General features: G+C 45.4%; 4 protein-coding genes across 4 annotated transcripts; 1 reads left to right on the top strand and 3 right to left on the bottom strand.

The window, feature by feature from the left end:
- Nucleotides 1-3,196: 3,196 nt before the first annotated feature.
- Nucleotides 3,197-4,538, top strand: SERLADRAFT_453341 (uncharacterized protein; the record flags this gene model as incomplete). Its single annotated transcript, XM_007323408.1, has 6 exons — nt 3,197-3,432; nt 3,565-3,580; nt 3,643-3,713; nt 3,824-3,970; nt 4,070-4,207; nt 4,299-4,538. 6 exons carry the CDS (start codon nt 3,340-3,342, stop codon nt 4,356-4,358), a joined length of 525 nt encoding a protein of 174 aa, XP_007323470.1.
- Nucleotides 4,539-4,597: 59 nt separating this feature from the next.
- SERLADRAFT_478652 (uncharacterized protein) lies at nt 4,598-7,045 on the bottom strand (the record flags this gene model as incomplete). Its single annotated transcript, XM_007323407.1, has 7 exons — nt 4,598-5,201; nt 5,269-5,367; nt 5,434-5,556; nt 5,635-5,778; nt 5,912-6,113; nt 6,233-6,806; nt 6,862-7,045. 5 exons carry the CDS (start codon nt 6,110-6,112, stop codon nt 4,794-4,796), a joined length of 975 nt encoding a protein of 324 aa, XP_007323469.1.
- A 4,412-nt stretch (nt 7,046-11,457) lies between these two features.
- On the bottom strand, nt 11,458-13,850 carry SERLADRAFT_363810 (glycoside hydrolase family 16 protein; the record flags this gene model as incomplete). Its single annotated transcript, XM_007323406.1, has 12 exons — nt 11,458-11,654; nt 11,725-11,771; nt 11,834-11,995; nt 12,052-12,079; nt 12,144-12,304; nt 12,368-12,444; nt 12,500-12,511; nt 12,577-12,804; nt 12,858-12,995; nt 13,056-13,132; nt 13,181-13,556; nt 13,624-13,850. The coding sequence occupies 12 exons, from the start codon at nt 13,791-13,793 to the stop codon at nt 11,604-11,606; spliced, it is 1,527 nt and encodes a 508-aa protein (XP_007323468.1).
- Nucleotides 13,851-15,854: 2,004 nt separating this feature from the next.
- SERLADRAFT_478646 (uncharacterized protein) lies at nt 15,855-16,624 on the bottom strand (the record flags this gene model as incomplete). The annotated part of the gene is made up of 2 exons (XM_007323405.1): nt 15,855-16,292; nt 16,347-16,624. One exon carries the CDS (start codon nt 16,205-16,207, stop codon nt 15,983-15,985), a length of 225 nt encoding a protein of 74 aa, XP_007323467.1.
- Nucleotides 16,625-17,265: the final 641 nt, after the last annotated feature.

The following is a 17,265-nucleotide window of genomic DNA, read 5'->3' as shown; positions in this document are numbered from 1 at the left end:
TACCCCAGGAGAATCAACGAATAGTTTCGCATCCGAGGTAAAAGCGTTTGTCCGATCAGTGGCACCCGATAAATTTGCGGAATATGAAAGGGAGAGCAGGCCATCGAGGAGTGCCAGAAGCGTTGAATACAGAAGTCTCCACCATGCTGACAGGAACAACGATAGACAGAAATACCGAAGTTTAAAATACCACGGACTTAGGTAGGGCGCCTGGAGTTTGATACTCTACGCTACTGCGAAGATAATATGTGAGAGCAACGAGGGGCCATGAGATTCCTCGCGAAACTAATTTTGTTCTGGGAGACAAAACGAAACATAACAGAATTTGTTGGTACAGTAGCCATCGAGTATTTGAGTCATAAACTGGGAATGGAATGTTGCACTTTGAGAATGAGATGTACTCAAAGAACACAATCAAAGTTGGCCTAGTGACTGCTGCTAAGGCTAGGATCAAGTGCAGGTAAGTTCGCAGGTATATTTCGGTGATCTGAACAGAAAATTGAAATACAGAGAAGTTGACACGACCGTACACCGCTGTGAGTATTAAGACTGCGAATGACCGTGTGCTTGGCTGATCTGTATTGTAAAATAAAACTGTCATTTGATCTCTAAGTCAAGTCGAACTCAAAAAACAAACATACCTTTGAGCGCCGGCCCGTTAGCTAACGCCGGCCCGCCCTATTGAAGGGCAAATTCTCTACTGGGTCCGACCGAGACAAGCAGCCAACCAGCACCACCGCGGCGCCTTGGTCTCTTATAACCATACTGATGACTTTCCCACCTCGCTTTGTCTTTCTCCTTTCCCTGAGCTAAACGCTAGCTGTTCATCCCAGGACAACATGCGTCAAGCAACCCAAAAATCCTCTCGCGATCACTGCTCCCTGAAGATCAGAATAGACAGAATAAAGTGGTTATCACGGTGAAGGCCATATGTGCGGGACCATGATTCAGCGTGGCCAGTGGACGAAACGCGGTGTGTAGCCAGTTTATTTTCTCCTGAAGATATATCACAATCGTGTTTCTTAAAGAAATATCTTCTCTAAGCAACACAAGTGTGATATATTTCAAGTTCACTAGGGCACACCTTTCCCTCAGACCAATTTGCTCGATGCGTATCTGGATATGTAAAATCCATACCCTGGTGCTAATCTTCAGTGGGTTGTGGACGGTTTACTCTGATGTTGGTAAGCTGGTCTGTTGCAAGAAAATCTGCAAGACCGTGAGAACCTCGACAAATTGCCGCCTGAGGCGAGGCCCTGAGGCGCATCACCACTAGCAATTTACCACGTCGCTATGATCGTTCTCGCTTTTGCGAAATAAGTTGTTATACTTGCTGGTTCAGGTAAGTGTGTCCATCGTACGTCCGACTCTAAATAAAGGGGGATGAGCTTTGATTATACTGCACTTTGATTTAAAAGCGTATCCACATATCGAGGTCAGAATGGTTGATGGAATACACAAATCTATGGGCTCATCTTTCGCGTATTTTATCATTGGGCATCTAGCGCTTAGCGAAGGCGGGACGCACAGGAACTCACCACTCCAGAAAGATTCATAAAGAATGCTAGAAAGGTGTGTCAATTTTATCGTTACCGACGCAAGATGTACGTTTAGAATGACAGAAAACGATATACCGAATGTCATTCAGTGCTTTCACCTTGATCTAGGTGTCTGGAAGCTCGACTAAATGCAGCGCATCATGCCATTGTATCTCTGTCCGTGCCTACTGTCCGGTACCGTATCCCGTCTTCTCTGGCACTTGATTTTCCCTTATTTATAACGCGGAATTCAAAACTCTCCCCGCGTGCTCTCAAAGGATTATCTGACAGGCTGACTGGAGAGGAAATGATACCCGCACAGGAGAACCTGATAAAAATACATGGGTCGGCGCACAAAACGAATTGTTCACAATGCAAGCATCTAAACGTTACTTACGAGACACCTCTCAGTCCAGTACTTCTTGACGCCTCAAAGGATAGCCTTGAGGCGCAGACATACCAGTTGCGAAACTTCGATCATGCGGGGGACTGGGTCAAATTGATATGGGGGTACGGGTACTCTCTTGCTTCCAGCGGCTGTATGGTCGGTGAAGTCCAGAGGACTTGAGGTAATAGCAAAAGAGCTAAACGGGACTGAACTTCTGATCACGGTTGGCACGTCGTGATTGGTACAGTCGAATGATCTATGATGTAATGTGACTTGAGCTGATCCCTCTGGATTAGGTGTACCCAGCTGCATGTTTCGCTAAGACAGTGAAAGGCAAGGCAGGTAAAGTTGCTATTTTCAATCTGGAACATTTTGCGGGTGAAGTGATGCGAATTTCTTGTTCCTCGGTCCATGTGAGGATACACTTCTCATTATTCTCGGTAAATCCCTCAAGGTTCCTAAATTCAAGACACTGGTGTGCACCATTGTCCAATACACTCCTGAAAAACTCGTCCATGAATACTGAGTATCACTAGCACTCAGGCTCTGTGGCTAGCTTGCGAGCTCAGTTTCTTCGTCACATTTCTTGGCACATTAAGGAATTGGTTTGATCGTAAAATATGAGCGCATGGCCGAGGGATCGTAAGTATTGAAACTGAGACTAATACCACCCCGTCGTAAATGGTATCAACCAGTGCCTGGAACGTGGCAAAATCGTCTCTGAAGTTATGATGATATTCCGAGTAGGCTATTCCATGGATGGATGTGACTGTCTAACTCTGAATCTGAACTTGAAAGGTGCTGCACATCATTAGGAGTATACGTTGGTCTGCTGCGACAAAATGGCGGATCGTTAATGGAAGTAGGTTGCCAAGATAACTGCGGCGAGTAATAACTTACCTTGCTATGCCTTTCGGTTGATTCCCCGGAACATATTAGAGATGGGCAGGTTGATCTCTAGAGTTTCGGGGATTCATGGCTGGTTGGTTCTTATGAGTGGTAGACTGCGTGCTGGAGATCTCTACATCTGAAGAGAAAGTTGCAGTCACTGTCCAGTAATTTTATGCGCTCAACGTAGTGTGAAAACTTCTCAAGGAGAGCTTTTCTGGGTCTTGTCTCTATATCGTCAGAACCAGACTTACTGCGTTATGAAAGGCAGTTTCGCTGTAGTTGCCATTTTTCTATTACTACCTTCCTAATGCGGATATTGTTTCGGTCACCATCCGCATATTCCGCACGATCACGATCACACCATTCGCAGGTCAATATTACTGATAAGTAACATGATAATCGATAGTAAGCAAGATCACACCACCTTGTGAATCTCTCGCTGGCACACATTTATCAGGTTTTGTTTTCTTACAACGAGCACTCATATCCAAATCATCCTTCTTAACTACCTAACTCTTGACAATGTCTGGCCCATCTCCAAAGATCTCCGTTGGCGACACACTCCCATCTGGGAAGTTTGCATATGTTCCTTTTACACCTGCTCTCGCAGATAGCGTGAGTTCACGGCGCTCCATCGCATAGTTCGGATTATTGACGATCTCTTTTACTCAAAATTTACGCTGTTATCTATGTATGATATTCTTACACCCTTCCTGAAATTTCGACTATTTTTGTGCATTAACAAAGGCCGCCTGTGGAATCCGTATGTTCTCTGGTCGTCTTTTTCTTGCATCATTTACTCACGCTTGCATGCGGCTTAACTAGCCACGACGCTCTCGACGGACGAGTGGAAAGGCAAGAAGGTCGTGTTGTTCTCCGTCCCTGGTGCTTTCACGGTACGCATCAACTAAGCTACACTGTTACCACCATTCATCTACCTCCCCAATCCTGCTTTATGCTTCACACGTAATCTCTCGCACAATCTCACTGCGCCAACGTCAAACAGCCAACCTGCCACATTAACCATCTCCCGCCTTATCTCGCCAAGTACGATGAATTCAAAGCCAAAGGCGTTGATGTCATTGCTGTCGTTGCTGCCAACGATGCTTTCGTTATGAGTGCCTGGGGCAGGATTGAGGGTTGCAATGAGAAGGTATGTCCATGTCGCCCATCGAATTTACATCCACTATGCTTCTTATCTCGACCACGAATCACTGCCAAATACCTTCTCACGCATCGTTATTCCTCATAGATCCTTACTCTCTCCGACCCCAACACCGCTTTCTCTGCCTCCCTAGGCCTCACCGTCGACCTCTCCGCCGTAGGCTTCGGAACTCGCACGGCGCGCTATGCACTGATCATCGACGATTTGGTGGTCAAGTACGTCGAGGTGGGTCACTCTCTTTTTCTTGCCTTTGCTGCACTGCATCTACTACCATTTGCTGATGGTTCATCAATCTCCTTACCCTCGTTATCTGTAGGTTGAGCCTGGACGCGAAGTCAGTGTCTCAGGAGCCGATGCAGTCCTTGCCAGGCTGTAAGCTATGAGCTAAACGCTCAGTCTATGGTCTACGTTATTGTATATTTTATCGATGCTTCTAAGAGAATCGTGAATTGTAAACTAGAGCATCGAAGGATAGAGTCGAGGGCTGAAATAACATTTGTACAATTGAGAGGGCCTGGAAGATGCTTATATCTGCTAGAAATATAAGTATGGGAAGCAGAGGACAATCGAAACTTGAGATCAAGACGACGATTACACGCGATGTTGACGGAAGTCATGCCAATGTAGTATTGACTTGCGTATAAAACATGATGTGATCAAATACTGGCGAAACATCCTTTATATACTAGAGATACCTCGTACACACGTCAGTTGAAGAGCTTTCTTTCATCAAGTTACAAATACATGTCAGAGAATACACATAGAGCTAGAACGTGCTCTGAAACTCTTTACCCAATCCTCGCAAAGCATTTTACTTCTGACGCTGTTGAATTTTTCTCTGGGCAGCCTTTGGTGCCTCCGAATACAAAACTTCCCCTTCCTTTTTAAACTCCCTGATAACCTTCTGTCCTCCATCAGGCGAGACCACCCAGTCCATAAAGTGTTGGCACTCCTCCTTGAACTTCTCGTCCGCACGTGCACCAAGAAGAATGTGAGCAGGATTAAGAAGTATATCTGGGTTCGTCTCGTCCGCATCTGAGTCCGAGTCCAACCCTATAGCGTAGATCTTCATGTTGGATTTGACATTGGCAGGCGAAGAAAGCCAGATGCCATGATCAGAGAGCGTGTATTCGGCGAGGAGGGAAGCTGCACTAAGGGCTTCGAGAGGAAAGCGTGGGTATTGGTGATACCATTTGGAATATGCATAAGCCCAGGGAACCTACAACGTCGTGGTTGTCAACTTAGGGAGCGAGCAAAAACCGACATTGATGCGATGAAGGGCATACCTGGCCAATCTCACAAAAGATCTGGCTTTCCTTGATATTGGTCGCGCTCTTATCATATCGCGAGAGGAACCTCACAGCAGAGCGATCTGTTGGAGGTGTCTTGGTAAGGCATTGATTACGATGTCAGTAAACATTCTAGTATGAAGGCTGCTTGAGATGACGTACGAGGATATCCTTATTTCCCATTGATACAATCTGGTTGAACATCAGAAGTACACGGTCCTCATTGTCCGTAATGTTATCCAGACCTGCTGGGTCTGATGTCGGACCAGCCAATAGAAAATGGTCCTATCAAAAACCCATAAATTCGATGACAGGCGTTAGCCTGCGTTCTCGGCGTCTAGAACACGGAAAATGGTAGCTCACCCGAAATGCATACTCCCTCCTGATAGCTGACTTGCTCCTCATAGCCTGATCCTCTGCAGCTTTGTTATACGTCACGGCGATATCAACCTCGCCTTCTGCGAGAAATGCCAAGCTTTCCGTCGTATCACCGAGGTACCAAGCTACCTATGAAACCTCAACAGATATATATTCAATGGTGATGGATAAGGGAATCGAGCGATTCGATCCAAGAAAAACGCCAGCGGGAGAGAGCTAAAGTGAGAAAACGATAATCCTAATAATATCATTTGGTACGTACCAAAAATGGTTGGGACCCTTGGGAGACGCGATACTGGATGTAAGCGTCCGCCCAATTACCAATAAGCCCTGCCTGCCCTGCCCCGCCATTGGCAACACGCACACAGATTTCGGTAGCGTTGGCGTAGCCCCCATTATATACTGCTTTTGGTGTGAGTGCGGAGGCCGACACTTCAGGCAAAACAACGGCCGTGTCAGGCATACTGATAAGGGCAGTATGTCAATATGGGCATTTAGCAAACTCGACGAGTCATAGAGAATGCCATCCAACATAATGAAAGGAATAGTTTTGATATAGGAAGCTGAAAGAAACATGATTTACGTTGATTTTAGGTGACAATATAAATTTTGATTATAAGTGTTCTGACGATCGCCAAGTTGATGTTTCTTGGGATAAATGGTGCTGCAGCAAATGCGATAGTGTATGTTGACGACAAGGGATGTGGAATCCAGGTCAATTTTATAAGGCTGAACTCATGTCATGTAGCTCCATACGGATAAATCGGCGACATGAGGTAGCTGGATGGGGTGTATCGGTAGGTTTGACGGGGGGTCACAGTTTATTCGGCAGATATGAAAGCATGGAAGCAGTCTAAGGTATAGCCTAGGTCCGAAGAAGACAACACTCGATTTCTGCATGTTTTCGACGCTATTTATCAAACAGTAAGAGGCTTCGAGGCAGTCAGGAATGGCAAGTATGGCGACTTATTGAATCGAATGCAAAAGGTTTTGACGGATGGCGCTCAGGCTATTCTGATGAAGATCTGGATCTTTCCAGCAATGACTTGGGGTATACCTGATGTGCCCATCCGCCCCGATACCAAGCATTATCCTTACTATATGTATGTGGATGTGGAGAATGGAAGATGCAAGCGCGTGTATTATGCGATGTGTCCCTATTTATACGTATCTATGAGCTGAATTGGAACTAGATGTAAAAAGAAAGCATACCGGGTACATCTTTCCTTCTACGAATATTGAATATAGGGGCCCTCGTGAACCTTGTCATGGTTCATGGAGCATCAAGTATCTCATCAGGTCCTCATGATGATGAGGGCGGCAGGTTTGCACTTTTAAGGAAGTGAAGATGACAGGCTTCGAGCGAGAAGACTTTTGAAACAACAGGTCATGAGGCGAAGGTCTACTATTTACAAAACCACGTTAATAACAACGCACAGGCCAAGCCGGCGTAAAGAATTACCTTACTAAGGGCCCGTTCGGCAGCCTCCGTTTCAAAACGAGAGCCATTTGCAAACGCCTACACCGCTAATCCGGTCCAACCTCTCCGAAAGGGTAAACGAGCACAACCTCTCGCAAAGGTCTGCGGAGCTATTTGTAAGACATGATTCGTCGACATATGACCTACAACAGTAAAACAGGTATTAATAATGCATCCCACACAGTAGTACAGAAGGGTTGCATAAGGCCTTTGTGTAGTGATCCAAGTATGTTGACAGGCGTAGTTGGTCCATTTGTTTTACTGATACGGTATCCACAATGTTATATTAACACCTTTTGAATGTCTCAGTAGTGTCTTGTGGGCCTCTGTAGTAACACGCAAAAAAGCACTTGTATTTGACATGTGGACAGATTTCCTGACAGCTTCATCATAATTGATAATTTGTACTACAGCATGCCACAGTATTATTGTACCATACAACAGAAAATAAATGAATGTGTGAACAAATGGATATACCAGGAAAGCAATTCTAGCCTAGTGAGAGCGGTCTCCATCAGACCAGGTGGAATAAGTGCTTTCTTTGGTCGGTGCAGTAAGATCTTGCTGTTTTTGAATACTTGCCCATAGCTAGAACAAAGTACAAATAGTGCAACATGTCATCAGTGGAATTGCGACAGCAAAGACAATCAACCTGCCATTGGGAAAGAAAATTGGTGAGGTGCAAGTTCTGGCTGGGAAGCGAAGACAATAATTATAAGACAATTAAACTCAACTTATTAAGCAAGCCATTTAAACTCCGTGTCTCCGCAAACACAATAGAGCTGGGCAAAGCTGTGGTCTATCTAGGTCTTCGTCCTTTTGTGTACTTGCCTTGTCCTTATTACAGATAATGTACTATGAATTTTTTGATAAGTTTGTAAATCTATTGGGACATGAGATGTGCTTGAATTGTGAAATGGTTTGATTGCTTTCCAGAATAGAATTACATTGTAGTCATACTCATAGTGAAGCTCTTATGGATGACCATGCATGGTCTGTACAATGATGAGAAAACATCTATAATAAACATTGAAGAGACGCCACTGGCTCAGCCATAAAAAAAATCAATTCTATAAATATCTTAGAAACGGCTACTCTATACTTCCGGTGCCACCCAGATACCTTTGGTAGACCTTGGAATTTTTGCTATCCATAAATGACTTTGACACAACATTGTACTAAGCTAGGCTTGAATTGTTTGGTAAACCTTTCACCAAGCACTAATCAGGCTTATTACTGATATATGACCAACATTTTTCGTCAAACATGACTGAAGTGTGAGTCAAATTTAGCGGTGTACTTCCCTATTTCAACCGCCACTCTATGCCCCTCTTGGACAAACTGGATGACCATGATAACGACCTAGATGAACCAGAAGATGAACCTGACTATGAGCATGACAACTCAGATGATGAAGATAATGATTAATGACTTACCTGAATGAATTTTATGCTGACATGACCCCTTAATGTGTTGCCATGTTTTGTTCCCTATGACCCTACCTTTATGGAAGCAACTGGGGACAGTTGCAATTTCAAGTTGTCCGTGGATGTCATGCACCAAAGTTGATTGGTAGCATGGACAGGTGTCAAGAATGAAGCGAATATTCAAAAAGACTCGCCTCTGCGCCACACAGGCACAGTGCCATGTGGTATAGTAATTAATATTGCCTTTTCGAATTTGTGGCTGATCAGCACCACCTCTATTAGGCAATCCAGTTGCGTTCACCTTTGCTTTTCCATTTGGTACTTTCGGCATTTCGGCAAATTTTCGCGTCGCCACTGGCTATACATTGCACCCTCGCTTTTGTCGCCCTCCCTTACCTTTTTTTTTCTTTACTCAGTCCCACCATGGGACCCTTACTCTCTTTTTTATTCTCACCCAACAGTCACTTCTGGATCCCTATTCTGGTTCACCTCCTTGTCACCTCCACCCTCCTCCTCCTCATCTTCTTTGCTCCCTCACCATATCTGATGTCACCACTTTCTATCCGTTTCTGTCGCCAATCAGTCAACCACCATGTGCCGCTGCTGATATCAGCAAAGCCCCGGCGGCCGGTCCAAATTTGGCAAAAGGTCCATCTTCATGGCGTCGATCTTCCATCATATACCATCAAAACATCGGTCGCTCGTCTCGCCTGGTTGGAGCGTGGGTGGGTAGTTTTTGAGCTGGAGAAGGTTCATCCCCTTGCGTTGCCCATGTACATCGCCGTCCCATTCACTTGGGTACATTTATCTTTCATCCATTGTCTTCGCTACAGCTACAGCTACCACATGCCTGGGACTCACTTGTTCCAAATTGGAACTACTCCCCTCCCTCCCTTGTTTGACCAGGTGGTCCAGTGCAACCAGTCCATTGGTAAGGCCATGGAACTGTCAGATTTGCACTAGGTGGTGGACTGGTGGCTCCAGTTTGTTTTTTTTCAGCAGAACATTCATTTACAGTGCGATTATTCTTGATTTTTGAATCATTTTTATGGACACATATTTTTTTAGAATGTCTGACTGACAATAAAGGAACTGTGTTGATACTGATAGTGTTTTTTAATTCCCTTTTTCAACTAATGCCTGAAAGTTGAGCCTTGGGAGGGGGGTAGTGTTACAGTTCACAATTTTCAGACTTTTAACTTTCAGTCTCCACTTCAACCTTCTTTCAGACCCTTGTGCTATGTGGCACTTCTTTTATTTTCAAACTCCACTTGTATTATTCACTTTCTCACACTGCACTGCTTCCCTTTATTTGTAGATACAACTCTCTCACATGGTGGAGCTGATCACAAGGGCTGCACCCTATGACATCATCAGCCACCACCCTTAGCAGCTGTATAGTACAACATGTACAAACAAACTGTAGTAGTATATATACCTAATAGATCCAGCAAGTCCTACCCAAAGGAGTTTATCCACTCCTTGTTACAATACACAATTTTTGGACCTTTAATTTTCATTCTCCTCTTTAACTTTATACTGTAGTTTTCACACATTGTGCCATGCAGCACTTTCCATTTTGTTCAAACTCCACCTTCTCGTGCTACACTGCCTTTATTCTTATTTTAGCTACAAGTCTCTCACGCAGTGGAGCTATATAGTACAACATGTACAAACAACCTGTAGTAGTATATATACCTCAATAGATCCAGGAGACTCCTCAGCAAGTCCTCCTGTTGTATCCTCACAACTAACTTGTTGAAGCCTAAAGGGTAACCACTCCCTCATCACTCTCTCTATAGCTTGTCTGAGTTGTGCGCCGGAGTAACAAACTCTTGGTCGTTACACTCCTCCACTCTCCTCTCTGCTTGTCTGAGTTGTGCTCCAGAGTATTCAAACTTTGGTTATTACAGATTTGACCTGATCATACTACTTCCATGTGGACTGTTTGACACCATAGATAAAGTTGTGCATATGCCAAACCAACAGAGCAGATGCCAACCCCTTCCTCAAAGCCAATTAGTTGACACATGTAAATGTCCTTGCACAGCTTAGCCTATAGAAATTCTCTTGTTGCATTGAAAGTAGGGATGCCAAAGTTTGGTTTGGTTTGGTTCTTGGACAATTTGGTCTGAACCCCAAACTGAACCTGCAGTTTAAGTGCTCAAACTGGACTGAACCAAACCAACCAAACCATTCAATGCCCCATGCACGCACTTGCCATATATATGACAGGGGGTGATGCCAGAGGCAGACACTCAAGGGAGGGCCTAGACAACACATTGACACATTGCCTGGGTCCTCCCTTAAGTGGTGTGGCTGTGGTGGTGGTGGTGAGGAGGAGGAGGAGGAGGAGGAGGAGGAGGAGGAGGAGGAGGAGCTGAGGTAGTGGTATGAAGAATAGGTGGTGGTGGTGCAAAGAGGAGGAGGAAGAGGTGGTGGTGGTGAGGTGGTGATGGTGGAAAGGTGATTATCATGAGAGCTGGTGAGCAGTTCCTTGAGGCTGGATAACCATTCCTGCAGTAAATATTATAAAAGTGTTGCTAATAGTAAACCCATCAAAGGAGGCGAAAAATGGGATGAGGAATGTTCAAAGATGAAGCTTTACTTATCTTCGAGGCTTCGATTCAGAGCCACAGATACTCAGACGTCGTCACTGTCAGTGCCAACCTACCAGTAAACGTGACACACGCCTTCAACCGTTTCGTCGCCCGCGGCGCAGTACTAGTAGTACTTCAGAACCATTGTTCGATTTTGACGTTCAACACTCAACCTATTAAAGTAACGATGACCGAGACACAGGGCTTTAAGTCCACATCTAGCTAGTATTCGAAGCTAACGCAACGCAATCATGATTACAAAGTAGTAAGAGGAAGTTAATATATGGTTCTGCATTGTCAAGTAAAGTGTAAGCTGCGACGAGTAAAATGTGAGCGATAACAGACGAAAAACGAAAATATAAAACCAAGGAAGAGATGGAAGAATAAAAGGAATAAGTAAAAGACAAGCCAGTCCGCGCCATGTCCGATATTCACATTCAGATAAGATTAGATCAATGTCCGAGTTATCTTCCTTCCCTTACGAGAACTAACAGCCACCTGAATACTATAAACAGGTATTGAGTATATGGGGAGGATTGGACGAAGTAATTGGAAACATGTCACTTACCATTCCGTTCTTGGGCTTTGGATAGTTCCAAGACGTCAGATTGGAATCTAGAGTGTCCGAACGTCAAAAACCACATCTCAACCAAATACACAACCAAAGAAGGGCTCACTTGAATACGAGTCCATATGTCGGCTTATATAATCCGCGGTAGGGAAGTTAGGAGGACTGCACCCAATATTCGTCTGCCCCTTGATTTGGTAGACTCGCACGTAGTCCACAAGCATCTGCGCAGGGAAGATCATCGTCGTTAGATCGATCGTCTGCCAGTTCGCTGCCAATGAACCTCGTTTAATAAGTATATAAAAACAATAAAGGATCAGGACACACGTGATATCCCGAGATTCAAAATGATGGACTATCGATGCGATGGGTGAGTGTCAAGGCTGTGATGGGAGAAACAGAAGAAGAAAAAAACATACCATAGGCTCAAGAGAGACTAGCCGCTGAGAAACGCCAGTACCATTTGTTCCTTGGTCAGGCCCCATGGCATCTGCTCCCATGCGAACAGTCTGCGATCCATTCGTTTGCCAAGTGACGTAGCCTGCCTGTGGGTTTGAAGGATCAGACCAGTACTCGAACCCTAATCGAACGTTAAAGATTAAAGATTAAACTGCTCTACTGAATCCATAGAAAATACGCTTACCAAACGTCGAAAACTGCTGTCCTGAACCTTGGAAAATAGGGGCGGGAAGCTGTGTCAGGGCAGATACAGCTTGTTGACTGGTGATCATAGACCCGATTAAAATACTACTCCGTAAAGATGAAATTGACTCACACAGCAGATCCTCTGACAAGCAAATGGACAATTTCGGCTGTTATTAAATCGAAAACAAGTCACCACATAAGGCTCACCTGTATGGGTTAGGAACAGTGAGAGCTGGATTATAGACATCCCATTCAATAGTTGTAGCGTTGTTGAAAAGGTAGTCCTGGGTGAACGGCGCAAACTGGGCGGACTGAGAAACAACCTGTCCGTCACCATATTTGTTCTTCTCAACTTCTAGGATATCAAGCTCCGGAGCGCCACGGCCAACATTATTGGACGGGCCTGGGTGATCTTCCCCTGGACAGGTACACGACCTGGCATGACTGGTCTGCTGATATATTCATCACGAGGCACAACGAGTACTCACGATAACCTTTGGCCGGACAACCACGACAGTTCAAAGTTATATTTCGCTTTGGACGAGTCTGAATGTATGGCGGCAGAGGGACCTGATCCATCTGGCAGCGTCTGATTTGGATACGTTCCCACGTCACAAGAATCGTACCTATCCCATTCGAGCAATCAGCCTGGAAAATTGCATGGAAGCTCTTGAATTCGAACTTACGAATAAGGCCAAACACCATCTGTAGTAGCGCCATACCCTGGACGGGCAAGATTGCCCATGGTCCATGCACCAGGCCACTGAAGAAAACTAAGAAATAAAAGAGAAATAAAAGAAGGGTCACTCACGTAACCTTGCGTCTCGGCATTCGGTCCAGGTAAACTCACCGACACCTCGATGTATCCAGTGGTGAAACAGAACTTATTCCAGCTTTGCAGCATTCCACTACGATAGTTAAGTCCGTTGTACGGTATTTGATCCATCGTGATGACCAGCGAACCATTTGCAGTCGTTACCTGATCAGGATAGTACCATTCCTCATCTGCTGTAGACCAATACCACATGTTGGCTGCTTCCCAGAAGGGGTCGTCACCGGGCCAGAATGTCCGTCCATCTAGTTCGAACTCGTCGGAGAACACCAGCTCGTATTCATTACCATCAAAGCCAGTGCGTGACTTTGCAGATGTTGGCGTATCTGGGTCGATAAGACGAGGTAGTTGAATGCTAAAGATAGAACCATTATCACGATAAGCCGGCGCTCTGAAATAGAAAGCAAATTGAAACGACGAACAGAAGAGGAGCTTGGCCTGTTCCGTTAATCATAATGTTACCATCAATTGCTTGCATGTGGTCGTAATTGCGGACGTAACTGAGCACCGGGTAAAATATGAATAAACACAGTAGACCGAGTATGAGGACGAGCAAGACGCCAACGTTGATCATGCCGCGTAGAGGGAACATAGATGAAGATTTAAAGATAATGTGTTTGGGATCATGGAGGAGATCCTCTTCGTCCAATGTGTCCTTGTCGTCCATGGCAGGATCGTATGCATAAGGAACAAGGCCTCGCTGCTGGTGAGCAGAGGGGTACTTTGAGTCTGAGGAAAGCGAAAAGATAGACTCTCCATAGCTTGAGTGTACCGAATTACGATTCGGAAGTATGTTTCGTGGTGGGAGTAAAGCGCCGTGTTCGTCCTCGATGGCAAGGCGATAGAGGACCATCGAACCACGCTGGGTACCATTAAGCGAGGAGAAGGGAGAACCCAAAGCCTGAGAGTCCTCAGAAGCAACACGGTTGAAATGCATGCTTGAGCGCGAATGTGGAAGAGAACGAGAAAAAGGCGAAACTGGTGAGGTCTGAGCGTTGGGATTTAAAGGCGAGGATACGAAAGTGTTGGGCGGTAACGAGTGTGACGGAGATTTAACGATTGGAATTTCAGGAAAGTCAAAGGTGAGCGAGCTCGGTGTGCGAGGAGACACTATGGGGTTCGATTCGTCGTATTCATTTTGGTTTGCTGGTTGAGGGACGTCATGGACGGTCTGAGGGGCATCGCTACTGTTGAGAGATACGCCGTTCGGTTCGCTGTCGCTTGCAGACGAGCGAGGGGAGCTGCCCGAGGACGATGAGGATGCCATGGACGGCGAGGACGGCGAAGACCTATCAGCCATGTGTTAGGAAAAGAACGGAAAGGCCGCTGTAGGATATCTACCAACTAGCGGAAAAAAGGACAGACGAAGTGCCAAGGGCTAACCATTAGGCGCGATTCGCCCAGCCTAGTATCTCGGCTTATCTAATCCCATTCAATATAGTACTAGCACGTACGTGACTGACGCTCATCGCGCTATTGCTCGATGGTGTGCTCGTCGTCGCTGTCATCGATGGTGGTCTTGCGAGGGAGTGGGAGCATCGAGGTCGTTTTGATTTCCCCAGTTTCATAACCTATATATGCATCAAAGTTATATTTATTCCGGTCATTGCTTATGTCTAAATCCGGTCTTCATAGGTCTTTTGCCGCCCGTAACCATCCAGCAATGGTAGCAGCTCTGCCGCATCAATTACCACCGGTTGTCATACACATCACCGGCAGCACCTTATGGAGCAGCAAACCTCTCCTGCGCAGTTCGTACCGCAACTCGTATTGCGAAGCACAAACACTTCCAATCGAGGCTGGGCTGGAGTTGCAGATGCAGCGGCTCATTATAAGCCTCTAGATATCAGAAATACTATTCGGTGAGTCCCTGTTATTTATATAGCCTTGATCTCCTTCGTGGCGTATACTGGGGAATTTTTGGCCTACATTTTTGGTAAAGCCAAACTCAGAAGTCGCTGTCAGTACGCCTCCGAGTCAGCATAAACATGCGCAGGAATGCCAATTTCCATGGTCAATTTGATACTACTATTGGATACGCAGAGGTACACTTTGCAACGTTGCCACTGATTTCCTTGTCAGTGTATCTAGACACCTTTTTGATCAAGCGAAAGGTTCTCTAGAGGTATAACCTAGGACTCACATAAGTACACGGAACTGCTTGCATCCACATCCCCCGGTACTCCCTCTTAATCTACTCTGGTAAATCATAAACGCTCCTTCCTTCCCCTTGCTCTGCTAACCTACTAACACGAGATTTACTTAAGATTATCTCCGAACTCTTTCACTCTCTTGATCCTGGAGATGATATTGGTGGCTATGACACACTATCTCCAAAATTCGTGTTTTTGCCTTTGACTATGATCACTCGGGAAAACCCGTCTTGTCTTCTGCTGTCCTGACACTGGGCCCATATCGATACTCGAGAAAAATGGCAGTGGGGAATTCACTCCAATATACGGATCGTCCACAGAATTGGCGACTATAACCTTTCATCCACCGTTGATGGCGTCTTCACCTTTGACTAGTACTAGGACCACTCAGCCATCTCGTCCTCTCCCGCCGTCGTACAGATATCATAAAACAAAAACGAAGTACTTACTGCTATCTACCGGTTAGATAGTACTAGTGGTGGAACCAGCGGGTATGATTTCAGGTCCCCTAGAGCTCGCGTCTTCGTCTTCGATCTATGATCACTCGGGCAGGCTTGACTACCTTGTTCTGCACCATCCTGTTCCAGGACGGCCTGGATTTTGGGAAAAGGCGAAGACATAACGAAAATTATCCTGTGGGAGCTATGACCTTGCGTCCACCACAGGTCATGTCTTCCCTTTCGATGGTGCCAAGGCTGGCAAGAGTGTCTGTCTCCCACTCATTCATCCTGGCACTCGGACGATCTGGATCCTGGAAAACAATGGCATGATATTCCCCCCCCCCTTTATCAACAGGATGCTCCAGGGCATGAGATTGGAAGTTATGATCTTTCATTGTCTGCGGACCGTGCATTTACGTTTGACTACGGAAAAAACGTCGTTCTCTCTACTGTCCTTGGGTGGGTGCCTTGTCGATTCTATGTCATGATGAAGGACGACTGTTTGTTCCAATGTATCAGCAAGGCGATCCACAAGCAAAGGAAGGTTACGACATTAAATCCTTTACAGACCGTGTATTGTCGCTTTGACCACCGTGACAGTAGTGGAAAGGTCGACCCTGTTACCTTTTGGCATCCCAGGAAAGGAGCGGTCTTCATATTGAAGGATGAATAGTAGCGAGCGTATCTGATAGGTGGTTCACTGTCAGAGGTTTGCTCAAGGTTGTTCTTTTTACTTGTCCTCTATTTCTGGCAGTATATTGGTTCATTGTTTCCTTGTGTGGCCTTATTTCTACCTGCGCCTCTGTCTTCCCAAACCTTCTTACTGTTATGTTGGACGATACTATCTTTAAAGCTCGTTTGTTGGCAAATTCCGCGAATATCTTCGAAAAATTTCTGTTTCTGTATTCAGTATAGTACATATTGAGAAGCCGTCAAGTGACGGCTGACTTCGAAAATAACCCACTCCAAAATAAATCCTGTCGACTGTCTCGAATTATCTGTGTTTCAGCATTAGCAGCGTTCGAAGTAAGCGCTGAAAATATTTCAGGCGCCTGAAAAAAATAAAAGTGATGATTTGTAAGCGTCCTGAAGCTGGAAAAGAGCGCCAAAAATATGGAAATCTTAATTAAAAGATGATAAATATACAAAGTCAGAAATACAAGGTTGTATATAAGGATTCACCTCTGATCCTGTCCGAAAGTCATTCGTACAATGAGTCGCCAACGTCCCACCATCCGCGATCAGCACTTTGATGCTCTTGATAGCATGTTCATTAACGCACAGAGTAAGATCTTCAAGGGTATCATGGAGTCACTATCTAGATCTGCTCCCCTCACACAATCAGATAACGCACTCGAGACCAATTCCCTTACATTGTCTGACTCTGACTCATCCGTCTCGCTGTCTATATTGCGTAGCGACACTTCGACCAACTCTGACGGCACAGGCAATATAGGTCCCATGTTTGGGA

This window comes from Serpula lacrymans, assembly GCF_000218685.1.
Source record: "Serpula lacrymans var. lacrymans S7.9 unplaced genomic scaffold SERLAscaffold_15, whole genome shotgun sequence".
Lineage (NCBI taxonomy): Eukaryota > Fungi > Basidiomycota > Agaricomycetes > Boletales > Serpulaceae > Serpula > Serpula lacrymans.
The sequence above is the reverse complement of the archived record's forward strand: the minus strand, read 5'-3'. Positions and strand labels throughout refer to the sequence as shown.